We start from the raw sequence: 15,880 nt of genomic DNA, 5'->3' as shown, positions 1-15,880 counted from the left end.
AATCTGCTAAGTCTTTCACAGAATGCCATCCACATATCAGTGAATCATCAGCCAAAAGTTTAGGAATATGCTGAGGTTATTATATGTCGATATAAATATAGGAAACTTGTTTTGGTTGTTGTGCAAGTCTCCCGTTAGACATTAAAGAAGACAGAACCCTTAAAAGTGTTTCTTCTGTCTCACTGCAGAGCTTTGTTCTCAAACCGCTTCACAGAAAGACCAACACCTTTATCCTGTGTAACCTTATTCTCTGCTTCTATCTACAATCTCCCCTTAAATGACAGCAACCCGTTTGTTGTGGGTGAGAGGCTCTTACAAAAGGAACTCAATTGGTGACGGTCTTATGCAGTAAGTTAGCTTTTAGAGCCTGCTGTTCGGTGTTCTGCCATCAGAATTGTAATTGAATCTGAGGTGTTTGAACAGTTTTCACCCGACCTTGACTACCAGAGGTTGTTTCAATCTGTTTTCACACAACATGGCAACATATGATTTCTATAGGGAGAAAGAAGCAGCTGTTTGAAAGTAATTTGCCTTTATATAAGCATGTGTTGATAAGGGACTGAGTCTTGAGTTTTAATTATACCTAAGAAACAGCACCCGAGGCTTTTTGTTTTGTAAGTTCCAGGGCGCTATTTATTTTATCTTTTTAATGAATCCCCTAATGGCATTACCATTTAAACAACATAAACACATTTGTATGGAGAGCCATGAGTAATATTATATTATAACTCCAATAAGTCTTTGTTAACTTACATTTGAAACCGTTTGCTGTGACATAATAACAAAAAATGAACACAATTTAAATTCCTTTGAAGGTAATTGAACATTTATATTGAATAACATCTCCGCCCTATGTTTAATCCTTTGATTTGATACTGAATATGTACAGGCAATCGTGAAAATGTTGTCATTTTTAATAAGCTCTGCAGTAAACAGATATTATTTTTGAGTATTTACAGCAGCTACTGTGTTCCACACCCATCTGATGTGCCTCCAGATTCCTTCAGTGATGAAGTGAAACTCCATAAGGAGATTAAAGATCTTTTTCTCTGCGGAAGTCATATTATCTTATTAAGAAGTCTGTTCAAACTTTCCCACACACACCTCCACATTCGCCTCAAAGCTGCTTATTTTACCTTGGTAGATAAAGACTTATTCATCATTCCCACCTACAGTGTTTTGAAGCATCTAAATGTCCTTCAACTTCGTTAGCAAGCATTCAATTCAGGCTTCAGTCTTTGCCAACTCTGATGCTCTCGTCCCTCGTGCTTTGTGCTCTGAAAGGTGTGAGAGCGGGATGAACGCAGAGTCAATATGTATGTAGAGGCTCAGTCTGCAGTGGTCTGCTCTGCGGACACTATTTACAGTGGCTGGCACTCACCTGCAACAACTGAGTGAACTCTGGACCCTGAAACAGATGGTTGTTTCCCCCCCGCTGCATTATTTGTATTATGCTGCCCACATTTGTTGTTCTGGGTGAATGCAGAGGGTGAATCTGGCTGTGTTGGTCTCTTGGGTCTGGGTTATATAAATATCCTCTGAGGCAGTGCTTGTTTTCTATCTTGTCTCGCCTTTCATATTCAGTTGTATTCCTTTAAAACCAGAAAGGTGTTTCATGCCAAGGTTTTTCATTTTATATATTCATGTCCTGCTCCCAAATCGTGCGTGTTTGATATCTTCATGAAAATCCTCTGAGGCAGTGCTTGTTTCTATCTTCTCTTAACTTTTAAAATCAGTGTTAGTCCTCCACTCCCAGAAAGGTGTTTCGTGCTTTGGTTTTTCATTTGATATGTTCGAGTCCTGCTTCCAAATGGTGTGTTTTTGTACGTCCTCTTCATATGCCGAGCCTGCACTGTGTGATATGATCTCACTGAGAGAGGAGTGTTGCTGCCCCGCTTCATCGATCTTCTGCACCCAGCAGTCAGAAACGGTCCGTTCCCATAGTGACCAATAAAACAAGCCTCTGCCGACCGACTCTGCATCTAAGGAAAAACACAAATACCAGAGTATTTACAGTCTCACAAAAGGTGCTCCTGTGGTAACATTAAGATGTGTTATCTCGTGCTGTGAAGTCAACTGTGCTGCTCTCAGAGCTGGACCTCCTTTTAGCTCATGATCGAGATCAGGTGCACGGAAATCTTTTTCCCACTGGGTGTGTACAGTCAGGCCATATTGTGCTGAACCGTCTTTGTAAAATAGCAGCGTGTTCTAAAGTGCACGTTTTATTATTTATTATATTGGTAAAATATTGTTTTTATCGTGTTCCAATTTGGTTTCTGAAGTGCTACTGGATCATTCTATCATGATTTTGAAAGCAAATCCAAACCCATGTGGTACACAGTCATCTGTTTACCTAATGCAACTCCTGAGTGTTGGCACTGTTTACATAGATAAGGTCTGCTCACTTCCCAATACTGTATGTATTATTTACCAAAACCAAACGACAATTTCATTCTTAAATCCATAGTTATTATTTACTAAAAATGGGTTATTTACTTAAGGAAAGAAAAATACAAAAAAAGTACTTATGTATATGTTGTGTATAACCACAACATTGCTGTTTTGATTCACTTTCATCAACATTTAAGCAGCTGATTTAATCAAAGAAAAGCTATTTAAAGACTCTACCTGCGCAGCACAAAACAGCAGACAGACACCGTTTGTGACTATCTTCTGAACAAAGCGGAGTGTTTAGGGGTGTAAGATAAATATATTTTCTCCATGAGTTGGTAGAGACCGTAATAAACTTACGAGATGTGCAGAGACGTGACTCCAAATGAATGATAATGTTGCCGATGTAGCATTAGTTAATACAACTTTAATAGGTTATAATATATTTAACTTCTATCTAGCTCGTTAAAGGTAGGGTAGGTACATTTGAGAAACCGGCTCGAGATCGCTAGAATTTGAAAATACACAACCGGAGAAAATCTGCCGCTTCCTTACAGAGCCCCTCCTCCAACACACACGAACGCGCACATGACCAATGAGGGCACGAGATAAGTTTGTGCACAGATGGAAGGCTGACAGGCAGGTAGGCCATCCAGTTATTTTAGCCGGGCCGGCTAAAATGATTGATCGTACTTTTTACAGTATTACGGCTTCCACAGATGACATTTTTGTATGGATTTTTTGTCAAAGCACTTAAGATATTCATTGCTATCGGGATGTTAAGAGCATTCCATGGAATATAACAAAAAGTGTATCGTGTAGTGATCACTAATTAACGGGGTTACATAATTCAATCAAGGAACTACAGGTTGGGGGTATTGTTTCCGCACGGACACATATGTTGACGGTACCTCCGGGGTATATACTGTGGGTGTTTCTCAATCGCGAGTACGCTTGCTTGGTAGCACATGTCTGCCGAGCATCTTGCTTCAGAAGCGAGTCAAGAATACTTCCTGCCATTCGGAAAACGAAGTGTGGAACAGGCTAGCAAGTGTGCATATGAGTGTGCATATGAGAGGCCCCGCCTTACATCTTCCGCCACAGATTTGGGGAAATTGGTCCGTGCGCAAAGCATTGTGGGGATTTTAAGGCCGCGAAGTCTACTCATGTGCACACTCGATATTTCTCCAAACGGAGTACGCCGGGCTCGGTAGATTTCCAAGTATACTGGAGATTGGAACAGTACTTCGGCGGCACTCGATGACGTAGTATGCTTGAAATAGTGGCTCGGAAGCAGCTTTACTCGCGATTGAGAAACACCCTCTGTCCTCCTCCCTTTCGCTTTATCTTCTCTTCCCGGGCTGCGACCCGACAGCATGTCCATTTCTGTCGCTCATTAAAGTACCCATTTGCACCTTCGATGCACCGCCTCCGACTCCCTTCTCTCTGCACTACATTGGTGACCCCGACATAAGTCTCGCGAAGGATCCGAGACTGAACCGAACACGGCAAAAAAACAGACACTGTTTTTCTCGAAATGCCGGAGATTCTTGGAGACGTCCGTGGCTGCCACGTGCACACGGACTAAGGCTCTGTGCGCCCCACGGAATGGCTGAGGACGTCGCTCGCCATTCCCGCGACCTGCTAGGTATGGAGGAACCCGACTTCTACCTCGTGGAGCTGTTTCTTCGGGACATGCGGCTGCATGTCCGGGCTGCGCTAGCTAACGCGGCTAGTGTTGAGCCCCGCGCTTTGGCCGAAGAAGCTAGCCGGTTCTTCCTGGCCGCCCGGCGATTTACCCCTGAGGTGCTGGCCACTACACGCTGCGGCACCTTCCCTGGTGGGGGCACACCGCCTAGCAGGGGCTCCGGGGCCGACGACGACAGCGGCTAACGGCCGTCGAGAACGGCTAGCCACGACTGCTAACGGCTAGCGGCTAACGACATCCGACTGTTAGCCCCTTTTTTTTGTGGTGCCGGAGAGGAGGTTCAATCAAGTCTGGTCGGCCTCGTGTGGATCCTCTCACAATTTCGCCCACCTGTTTTTGATCGTGGACAGGACGACCCTTTTGAGTTTTTTTCTGGTGCCTGAGAGGAGGTTTGACCATGTCTGGTCGGCCTCGTGTGGACCCTCTCGCTTTTTCACCACCTCGACGGCGGCTTCGGACGTCGCCCATGCCTTCATCGGCCCGTGGGTGGCGCGCTTCGGGACCCTGTCTGGCCTCTTCCCTCGCCTCGGCGGTTTCGGACGTCGCCCATGCCTTCATCGGCCCGTGGGTGGCGCGCTTCGGGACCCTGCCTGGCCTCACCTCGAACCGCGGCTCACGGTTCGCCTCGACGGCGGCTTCGGACGGCGCCCCGTCTGGCCTCTCCCCTGTCCACGGCTCCCTCCCTGTGGTGCTTCCTCCCGGACGCGAGGATTGTGTCCATGGTTGAATTCTGGGGGGGCTTGTGTAGTGATCTCTAATTAACGGGGTTACATAATTCAATCAAGGAACTACAGGTTGGGGGTATTGTTTCCGCACGGACACATATGTTGATGGTACCTCCGGGGTATATACTGTGTCCTCCTCCCTTTCGCTTTCTCTTCTCTTCCCGGGCTGCGACCCGACAGCATGTCCATTTCTGTCGCTCATTAAAGTACCCATTTGCACCTTCGATGCACCGCCTCCGACTCCCTTCTCTCGGCACTACAATCTCGAGCCGGTTTCTCAAACTTACCTACCCTACCTTTAATGTTACAATTATGTGCCATTATTTAATAACGACTAATAAAAGCCTAGTTCAGAGGCTTATTGAGTAAAATACAAGCGTGTATGTAAATGAGTAATGCAAGGAAACATCAGGTGACATTTGCAACCACAAACAGTGTTTTCCTATACCTGTAGATACACATGTTGATTTAAAAATAGATTAAGATGCTGCTTCAGGTACAAAATAAAAAATATGTCTGAAAACTGTGATTCTTTCAGGCACAAAAGCAACTAACAGACAATGTAAGTCTTTCATTTACTGCCATACAATGTTCTATTGTCTTCACTGCTGTAATGTCACCACTAGTACTACTTGTACAAACAACTCGACCAAAAGCAGAGAACATTTTGTACCCAATTCTTGTTGAAGAAACAGGACATCAGCGCCAAACACAGGCCCATCATATTAACAGAAACCAACTCATTCTCACCCAGAGCAGACACAGGCACACCTGAAGTGACCACGCCATCTGGATACCTGTGAAGGAGGTGATGATCTCTGAGGCGGCACAGTGTCTGCATACAAAGCCAGGGTGTCATTATGCTGCTGAAGTGTTTATGATGTTCATCAGATGGCCTCCACATGCTTCATCTGACAGACAAATAAGACGGCGCTGGGTATCGATCACAAACAATCTTCTCTGTGATTCTCTGCCTTTCACTTTTGTTCCTTTTTCCAATTTCATACATATACTATAACCTATTCTGGCATGGTTAACAGGTATGATGCCAAGGAACAATTTTTTTGTTTAAAGTATAATCTTAAAGCTGCTTTTCAGGTAGAAAGTATGCTATCAAAACAGAAAGTGTCTGAAAATAGTGAAATTATCTGATTTTAGACTGACTTATTTCACCATTTAGGCACATTTTTTGTTTAAAGCATATGGGAAAATCCAAAGACATCCTTTTCAGTTTAGTGAAAATAAAACAAAACAAATCTGTACATCCATATCTCCAAATGATGTACATTAAAAAAACAAATAAGTATTTCTCTCTCTATCCTTACACTGGAAAACACATCTGGAAAATCTTTTTTTCTTGGCTCATGAGAAATTAACATCTTAAAGTGGACCAATCATGCTATATTTGAATAATATAGTGTAGGACCATACCTATATAAGGCATATTTATACTTCAAAATACCAAACAGATCATGCATTTTGGCCATGCCTCATTTCGCTCAATTTGAAAAATGTTAGCTCTGTTTTTGCAAGGGCAGATTCTGTGAGAACAGCACCACCTACAGGCCTGGCATATGTACTACAGCGTCTCCAGCGCTTTCGAACGGCAATGGCCGTGGCTGTCTCCTCCTGATTGGTGGAGTTGGCCCAATAGCCGTAGCGCCACTGTCCTGACGTCAGGACAGTGTTCAAATCTGGATCAGTTTTTATCAGATCCGTTGCAGCCCCTTTTTTAGAGATTTGGGTATGGAGGAAAATAGAGAGGGTTGTGTTTTCTGACACTTGGTGAGTTCCCTGGAACACCGGGGACACATATTCATGTATAAAAGACGTACAAAAGTGCATTTTGCATGATAGGTCCCCTTTAAGACTGCGTGGTGTTCACTGGACTGTGATGAACAAATCGCCATTGCACCTTGTTTTTCACACTCTCTGGAGATTTCTAACAAAGAGCTGTACAATGATTGTAAATCTGGGTAATGAGACATTGTTATGAGCTGTATCGTGATTGCATAATGGATCTGGAGCTGGAGTTATAGAATTAAAATTACACATCTCATCAATAGGAACAGATTACTAAAACCCCGACATTGTGGAGATTTTATATATCTCGTAAAGAATTAGGCGAACAGTTACAAATAGCTTTTAAAAATGAATAAATGATCTATTAGCTGATAAGCATCCCAGTAAAAGAATGAAGATAAGCTCTGGATATTAAAAATATAATACATAGAAAGTCATCGGTATGTTATTACAGCCTGGTATGGTCAGTGCAGCTGAAATCAGAGATCGCTCGCCTAGTGCTATCAAAATGATGGTAGTTAAAAAACATCCATCCCATAAACTCTATGAGCATTCCATCGTTAGACAGAAAATGGTATCTGATCCCGCCCACACCTCCACCCAGAGTTCCAACTCTTACCTTCTGGTAGGAGATATAGGGTCCCCAAAGCAGGCTACACCATTACATACACGTTGTCCTGCCAATGTCCATTTAGCTATCTATCGCATCGCATCACATCGCATCACATCGCATCACATCGCATCACATCGTAACGTATTGTATTGCAACGTATCACATACTATCGTATCACATCACATCGTATCGCAACGCATCGCATCATTTCACATCGAATCATATCACATCGAATCATATCACATCGTATTGTATTGTATTGTTTCGCATCGTATCGTACCCTATTGTATTGAGTCGCATCATATTGTATCTCATCGTACCGTATTGTTTCGCATCACATCGCATTATATTGTATTGCATCGAGCCGCATTTTATCGCATTGTATTATAACGTATCGCATCTTATTGTATTGTATCACATTGCATTGTATTGTATTGCATCGGATCGTGTCTCATCGTTTCCTATCACATTGTATCGTATCACATTGTATCGTATCACATTGTATCGTATCACATTGTATCGTATCACATCGTATCGTATCAAAAATAGGCTTTGATAGTCAGAGAAGTATTTAGATTAACTATAAAGCAAAAAGGCTGTGACAAGCCTTATATATCAGTGGTAACATCAAAGTATTTACAACACATGTAAGTTGTACTTACCTGTAATGAAGAAATAAAAAAATTACAAGACAAGGAGAAAGAAAAGGGAGGGGAACGGGACAAGAAGAGGAGAGACGAAAGGACATCATGTTATATTTATCATTACAAGTTATTGTATTACTATTGGGAGGGTCAGCACCCAGTTTATCACCTACACAAATGTGTCCAGGGTCCTCTACCACGCTTGTTTTATTTCTTGTTTTACAGTAATTGTCAGGCTGCTTTATGATGTCGATTTTCTCCCGGACTAACATGGACATGTATGATCTATATAGTCATAAATGAGGTGGTATTTTTTGTCCACTTTTTCTTCCTTGTGCAACAGGTCCGTCTGAGCGTGGGAGGGAAGGCAGATATTTTGAAGTGTAATCAATAGTATTGCAGGATCAAAAGAATATTGCATTTCGGATGTAGAGGGGTTTCTGTCTGTGAAATGTTGCTACTGTGGAGGAGAGCTTTCTTTATCTCTGAAATTGAGATGGCTCCTTCTGTTGTTGATGCAATGAGGCAATGGATTTCAGAGTAAGCTCACAATGCATGTGGAGTACTGGGACCATTTTCGTAAATGAAAATCACCAGAGTGATAGACTGATGAAGCACACTTGAAAACCAAGGCTTTTTAGAAAATCATTTGGGAAAACGTCAACAGTATTCTCGCTTCTTTCCTCATGGTTACTAACCATTCTTCCAAAGGTAAAGCTGTTCTGTGTTTGAGTTGAATACCTGCATTCATGATAAAACTGTTAATTGAAGCATTTCACTGAACAGACATCACCTCAGGGCATTATGAGAAGGCCATTAAAATGCAAAAAGGATTTCATACTTGACCTTGTCTACCGGATGTTATATAACAATGATTTTCTCTCCTCCTCTGGATCTCAAATGAAACAAACCTTCAAGTGCCAGAGCAAGAGGAGCGGATCGTATCTTGACACAAACGGACCTTCATCTCTGCGTTATTAGGGTTAAGGATTAATGACCTTTCATTTGTCTGACGCTTTTATCCAAAGTGACTCACAATAGGTGCAATCAACCACGGAGATACAAACTCAGAACAGCAATTATTCTAGAAGTTCATTAGCTTTCATTAAACCAAACACGTTTAAGTGCAATATACAGAAATAAGAAGTTTTCTTTAGTGTGGTCTGGAATGGAATGTTAACACTATAAAAATGTCTTTATCTATTTCTGATTTTCTGAGAGGGTTTGTAATAAAATAGACTGATGAACAACAACAACAACAACAACAACAATGTTCAACGTTTTGGGATCATTCAGCAGTTAAGATTTGATTAGTTTATATCCAAGGTTATTCGGGTTAGGGTTAGGTGTTTTGTAGGTTGTAACCGTTTCTGTATAGTATATGAACTCTATTCAATTCTAAATGTGTAAGTATATTTGGAATATATCTGTTGAGTGTCTGGTCCCTTATTCTCAAACACCTATAGCTTATCAAGGTGTTCAATTTCATATTTCTCTATTATTTCTTATGATTGTACTTGTATTTTTAAAGGGGCCCTATGATGCTGATTTCTAGGTTCATATTTGTATTTTGAGCCTCCACTGTGATGTGTTTACATGCTGTAATGTTCAAAAAGGCCTTTATTTTTCTCATTCTGACTGTGCTGCTGCACCTTTTTTCACACTGTTTTTGAACAAAATGAATTAAATTGTTTTTGTTTTAAGATTTTAATTGCTAAGTTGCAGTTAAAACAAGTGGGTTTTCTGTCTCTGACGGAAGATATTTGCACTTTCCGCAGTCCTGATATCAATGGGGGGGCTCGTTTCACCATTTTGGAACCACGAGCAGCAGGAGTTTTTCTGTTGAGAGATAACTGGGTAATACCATTACTTGTTTTTTCCGGGATCAGAGCTCTATAAAGAGGGTGTGACTCATACTTTAATAACTGTCAGTCCAAGGCTGAAGACTTTGGAGAACGTGTCCTTAATATTGTAAGCATCTCACAGTCAGGCCTCTACAGTCAGTAACAATTGAAACTCACCTAGAAAAGGCTATGTCACTCATGACACCTGGCCCTGATGGGTCTCTAAGCAACAAGTGCTAATGCATGAAACGAAGGAAAGCATCCACCTAATTACGTGCTGGTGGAAATCTGTCTCTGTTGTGCTGAGGGAGATAAAAGGAGAGACTTGTTAGACAGGAATAACCCATGATTTGTGTCAACATGTAATCTTTATTTACAGCATTTATTTTGATTTTGAGCTATCCGTGCTGCGTTTCTTTGTGTCTCTGTGGGGGAAATTACTAGGTTCATGTTTTTAGGCAGTGGGAAAGATTTAATAACATAAATGATACACAGAGCTCGGAGATGCATTCATCTGAAGATGTCTCTCTGACTTCATGCCTCTTCAACATCTGATTGGACTCTTCATGTTTGCATCGTAGGCGTTGTTCTCTCAAGAGTTGCTAGGGAACATCTAATGGCAGCATTGATGGGAATTTAAACATGTTCAGAAAGAAGTGCAAACCATATTGTAGTTTAACTTTTTCAACAGGCAACTTGTGAACTCATCAGAATACTTACAAAAATAGATACCTATAACATAAGGTCAACGTGCTGAATGATGTAAAGGGGACAGCTTGGGAGTATATAATACTAATTAAAAAGTGCTTTAACAAAATGGCACAAATCGCAAACTAAAAAACGACCTTTTTGGCAACAAAATATAACAGTTTAAGAGACACAAGAATGTAAAAAGTGTGATAATAACACAAATTACGCATTATATGCATTTTACCATTTTACCAGTAAATAATAACTGATCGTGTACGGTAAATATACGTCCAGCTGTGTGTAATGTATGGTTTTCTGCTGGATGCTTGCTGTCTATCAGCTGGCTCTGCCTCTGATGTCACTGAATGAGCAGTGCGGGCTCGCAGTGCGCACCTCCGGGGACGCAGCGGTGGCACAGGCAGTGGATTTTCTGCTCGTCCACTTCAACCCAGAAACCCTTTCTGCCATATTCCCAGTTTCCGGATTTCAATCAGTGTCTAAGCTTCTTATAAGAAACTCCTGATCTGTATTGTTGCATTTGCATGAACTTTATTTGGAGCAGAGAATAAGGTAAGGTGGTGTTTCACTTGTCCTTGAGCGCAGGCTGTTGCGCGCGGTTTCGTTGGAGACATATTCTGTTCTAATAGAGACATTTGCTTCGTGTTTTTTTAGTTTTTTTTAGCGATTTCTGTTTAAGTTAGACAGCCGCGTGCAGGCAGCGATCGGCACCATGGAGAGCAGCGTGGTGCACATCTTCAAAGAGGACATGTGTCCCTCGGAGGACTGTTTTCCAAACTTCACCGATCTACCCGGCTCCTCAGACGTCTTCAACTACACCTCCAACGGCACCTGGGACGCTGAACCCGAGCCCATGTCGCCCATCATCCCCATCATAGTCGCGTTGTACTCCGTGGTGTTTCTGGTGGGCTTGGCGGGCAATTGTTTGGTGATGTATGTCATCATCAGGTGAGTTTTCCTCTCTGAAATATGTCCGTTATTCAAGTCATGCCAAAAGCAATGCGAGTAATGTCATTAAGTGTGAATTTGCGTGCGTTTCTGTTCACTGCTCAATTCATATAGCAATAATGTATTTTTGTTTTTGTTTTGGATCAATTGCATCCTCTCATCATAGGAACTCATCTGATTTCAAGGGAAACTATAGTTACATCTGTTTGAATGTATGGCCATATTGTCTTTCTGTGCATTCAAATGGGGTTTTAGTTGGTAAACTGGGCTCGTTTTATTCTCTTCACCAATGACAACAATACCTTAAACAGTGTACTTTAAAAGCTTTGAAATCAATATTTCCTCTCAAAGGTCTTTTCATTTTAAGTGTTGTTTGTCAACCTGATTACAGTTCAAAGACTTAATTAGGCAAGACATGATGACAACTCAGATATATTTTCCTTCCCATTAGTTCCCTTTGTGTCATAGCATTTTGACTGCAATCTGTTTTATAGGATAACGGCTTAGCACTAAACTCCATCTCAGAAATTGATTTCATTAACCTTGTTCACCTTTAAAGGGTTTAACAACACACAAAGGAGCCAAACGACTATCTTATCCTTTCAACCTCTTCATGTCTCCTTCTCACAACAGATACACCAAAATGAAAACAGCCACCAACATCTACATCTTCAACCTGGCTGTGGCCGACGCTCTGGTCACCACCACCATGCCTTTCCAGAGCACCGACTACCTGCTGAGCTCATGGCCGTTTGGCGAGGTGGCGTGCAAAGTCTTCATCTCCATCGATTATTACAACATGTTCACCAGTATCCTCACCCTGACCATGATGAGCGTGGACCGCTACGTGGCCGTGTGCCACCCCATCAAGGCCCTGGACTTCCGCACGCCCGTCAAGGCCAAGATCATCAACGTGATCATCTGGCTGCTGTCGTCTGCTGCCGGGATCCCCGCCATGATACTGGGCAGCACCAAGACCAATAACGGTACCTTGACCTTTCATACATTCACACTGGTAGGACTCCACCTCTGATGTGATCCTTTCGGCATTAAAATGAACCTAAAAAGAATACCCTGTTATATTATTAAATTGCGTTCTTGTATTATAACAACAATTTTAAAACCTAAAAGTATCTGTACTCTGATTCAAGGTACCAATCAAAAGCCTTTTGGGCGCCATTGGTGTATCAAGTATTAAAGGTAGGGTAGGTAAGAATGGAGAAACCAGCTCGAGTGCGCTAGAAATTGAAAGTACACAACCGGCTAAAATAATTGGTCGTGCTTTTTACAGCACCACGGCTTCCACAGATGACATTTTTTTATGTATTTATTGTCAAAGCATTTAATTTATTCATTGCTATTGGGATGTTAAGAGCATTCCATGGAATATAACAAAAAGTGTTTCTGAAGTGAATTACCTACCCCACCTTTAAGCCACATTTGTAAACTTTTTTTTCATCTACATATTTTAACTGGGAAAAATGTTTGAGTCATTTTAAACATTGATATTAAGTTATCAGAGGAAGAAGCTTCACAAATGTTAACAATAGCTTAGCAATAGCTTAGCAATAGCTTAGCAATAGCTTAGCAACGCAAGGGAAAACACAGATTTTGAATTCTGAACGTTGATTAGAAACTGATTATAATCCAGGTACATTGCTTTGGAGAGGAGACCTCTTTAGTTAATTTACTCTTAATGTAAAACTTGTCTATATCTTAAGTAATCAGAGGAACGAGCTTCGCAAACATTAGCGGTTTGCTCGCAGCCAATACAGCCAATGTCTGCGGTTCCATTATTGGGGGAATACTAATATTTAACTTGTAACAGCTTTAAATTGTGTTTTTAATGGTTAAAATCCTCATTCATCTTTGAAGAGACTTAGCTTCCTGTAAAATCCTCCCTGATTGCTATGGTGTGGTTATGCGTTGAAGATAACCAACCCTATGATCCCTATCTACTTCACCACACCACCAATCCCCTAGCCTCTTACGGGCAGATAATGACATAGTGTGTGTTGATAGAAGTTATAAGCCTTTCTGCTCATCTCTCTCTGGTTCAGTCCCTCCCTGCTAAGTAGACAAAAGATCTATCAGCCGCAAAGGGGCTCTAACAAGCAATTTCAAACTTCAAGCCCCACTTCATAGCACCAACCTTGCCTTAAATATCTCAATTAGATGCAGCAAGTATCCTTCTTTCCTGAAGAGGATGTTCTGTAGGTTTGATGAGATCCTGCATTGCAGCTTTCTGAATAGATGAAGCAATTATAGACATTATAGGTCCTTCTATTTAATAGAGCTCAAAGGAGGCATTTTTTTCCAGCAAAAGTTTGATAGATCGTGCACGATTATAAAGCTCAATGCACTATGAGACTAGGTGACGAACCGGATTCTGGCTGAGTACTCTTTGTCTTTTTGGTTTCCTCTGAATTTGGGGTTAGGTTTATTATGGCTTTTCTTTGTGTTTGACTGGTAAACTCTGTTGTTCTGGGACTAACAGGGACTACAGAGTGTGCCCTGCAGTTCCCTGAACCCTACAGCTACTGGGACACCCTGATGAAGATCTGCGTCTTCATCTTTGGCTTCGTGGCACCCGTCATCATCATCACCGTCTGCTACACGCTGATGGTGCTGCGTCTGAAGAGCGTGCGCCTGCTGTCGGGCTCACGAGAGAAGGACCGTAACCTCCGCCGGATCACCCGCCTGGTCCTGGTGGTGGTCGCCGTCTTCGTGGTGTGCTGGACGCCCATCCACATTTTCATCTTAGTCAAGGCTCTGTCTGGCAACGTTCCCGAGACCACCGGCGTCATGGCCGCCTACTTCTTCTGCGTGGCGCTGGGCTACACCAACAGCAGCCTCAACCCCATCCTCTACGCCTTCCTGGACGAGAACTTCAAGAGGTGCTTCAGGGACTTCTGCTGCCCCGGAGTCAAAGGACACAGAGACTCTCATGGGGTGAGCCGGGTGAGGAGCACCCTGCGGGACCACTCGTGTCCCACAGAGGCCCGGGGGGATGGGAGGCAGGCCCGGCCCGTATGACTAACCATGGACACGTCCTCCATGCCCTGTCAGAGCTGGGAGGACTCCAACGACCTGCTGACTCAAGTCACCACTGCCACCTGAGGGAGGGGCTAAAGCCAGGGCTAGCTTTTATTTATTTATCCAGCGTGATGCTCAGATACTCCACAGCCAGGTTTACTTAAAGGTCAAGTGTGTAGGTGTTAGTGTCATAGTGAGGAGGAGGCAACCATCTGATTAGATAAGTGCAGGAATGAGTCCTTAAACCCAACAATTTGTAAGTATGTTGGCACTTCTGGTTCCCTCATCTTGGGACTTCTGGCGATTGCATTTACGCTTCAACAATTATAAATCTAGTGTTACTGCAAGTCGACCGCTGATCATTTACTACATTCACAACTTAATTTACTATATACTACATGATAGCAATTCTTATTACTATATGTAACAGTGACAATGATTGTGCTTGGGGCTAAGGGCTACACACAGGGTAGAGAAGTGAGAAAGTATTGAGACATTTTTCTTTTAAAGTTTATTTTTCCGTGGGATCTGTTGACATTTAGAAAAATAAAGATTGTTGGAACAATCATTTAAAATGTACTTTAGGTTTAAGCCTTTGAGACCGTGATTGTGAAGTGTAGTTAATGCCTCTGGAGTCACAACCCAGATAATAAATCTAATATTTTGAAATGTATAAAATGTACAAAGCTGAAATCCAGCAAAGAAAAGCAAAGTGTCATTATTGTTCACATTGTTGGTATGAACAATGAAAATATGATTAAGATGTCACGATGAGACAAACCAAAAATGATTTATTATTATGTAGCTTGACCAGATTTTGTTCACCTTACTTGGTAAGTCAACTAGTGGTTTGTGAACAAAATTTAAAAAAGAAATCAGCCCTAATTATTTCGGGAACAAACTGCATTATGGGCATTGTTTTTAACTGATTGTGTATTTTTGTGAATTGTATTTTTGATGCTGTATAAATGTGTGAATAGTCTATATCATTGGCAGTGAACCCATGTAAAATATATAGGGAGGCTGTGGCTCAGTGGATAGTGTGATGGACTTCGAATCAGGGGGTAGCAAGTTCGAGTCCCACTGCAGTCAGCATGTCGTTGTGTCCCTGGGCAAGACACTTCACCCCAAATTGCTCCTTTGGGGATTGTCCACAATATTGAATGTATGTAAGTCGCTTTGGATAAAAGCGTCTAACAAAATGTAATGTAATGTAATATAGTAATCTCTCAGGGATCATCCTGTGTAATTCACCACTAGAACGTACTACATTAAGTATTTTCCTCTTGACAGATGGCTGACTTTGATGAGGCTTTGGTCTCAAAGCTATGTGCACAGTTTGTTCTTTGAAGCCATTTTAACAAACTACAATTTCATCTGACATGGATCCACATCTTTTATTCCAGGCAGTAGGTGTTGGTTGTATACATTGTTACGTCAACCTGGCCTGTTCACACCTT

At 42.0% G+C, this 15,880-nt stretch overlaps 1 protein-coding gene across 4 annotated transcripts; it reads left to right on the top strand.

Annotated features, from left to right (window-relative positions):
- Positions 1 to 10,845: 10,845 nt before the first annotated feature.
- On the top strand, positions 10,846 to 14,668 carry oprk1 (opioid receptor, kappa 1). Of its 4 annotated transcripts, none has more exons than XM_034130651.1 (4): positions 10,846 to 10,988; positions 11,091 to 11,384; positions 12,018 to 12,370; positions 13,882 to 14,668. In XM_034130651.1, exons 2-4 carry the CDS (start codon positions 11,149 to 11,151, stop codon positions 14,418 to 14,420), a joined length of 1,128 nt encoding a protein of 375 aa, XP_033986542.1. In that variant the 5' UTR covers positions 10,846 to 10,988; positions 11,091 to 11,148; the 3' UTR covers positions 14,421 to 14,668. The 4 variants fall into 4 exon arrangements, with proteins under 4 accessions (XP_033986542.1, XP_033986543.1, XP_033986545.1 ...); XM_034130652.1 differs by adding an exon at positions 13,638 to 13,661 and having other exon boundaries at positions 10,846 to 11,384; positions 13,891 to 14,668; XM_034130654.1 differs by having other exon boundaries at positions 10,846 to 11,369.
- Positions 14,669 to 15,880: the final 1,212 nt, after the last annotated feature.

Source organism: Trematomus bernacchii, unplaced genomic scaffold (assembly GCF_902827165.1).
Source record: "Trematomus bernacchii unplaced genomic scaffold, fTreBer1.1, whole genome shotgun sequence".
In the NCBI taxonomy this organism is placed as follows: domain Eukaryota; kingdom Metazoa; phylum Chordata; class Actinopteri; order Perciformes; family Nototheniidae; genus Trematomus; species Trematomus bernacchii.
Note: the sequence above shows the minus strand (reverse complement) of the source record. Positions and strands in the feature narration are given on the sequence as shown.

Excerpts from the sequence above, each read along its gene's own strand:
- oprk1 (XM_034130652.1), top strand. The coding sequence starts at position 11,149 with ATGGAGAGCAGCGTGGTGCACATCTTCAAAGAGGACATGTGTCCCTCG. Across the intron at positions 11,385-12,017 it reads GTGATGTATGTCATCATCAG|ATACACCAAAATGAAAACAG; the intron begins GTGAGTTTTCCT and ends TTCTCACAACAG. Across the intron at positions 12,371-13,637 it reads CAGCACCAAGACCAATAACG|ATGAAGCAATTATAGACATT; the intron begins GTACCTTGACCT and ends CTTTCTGAATAG.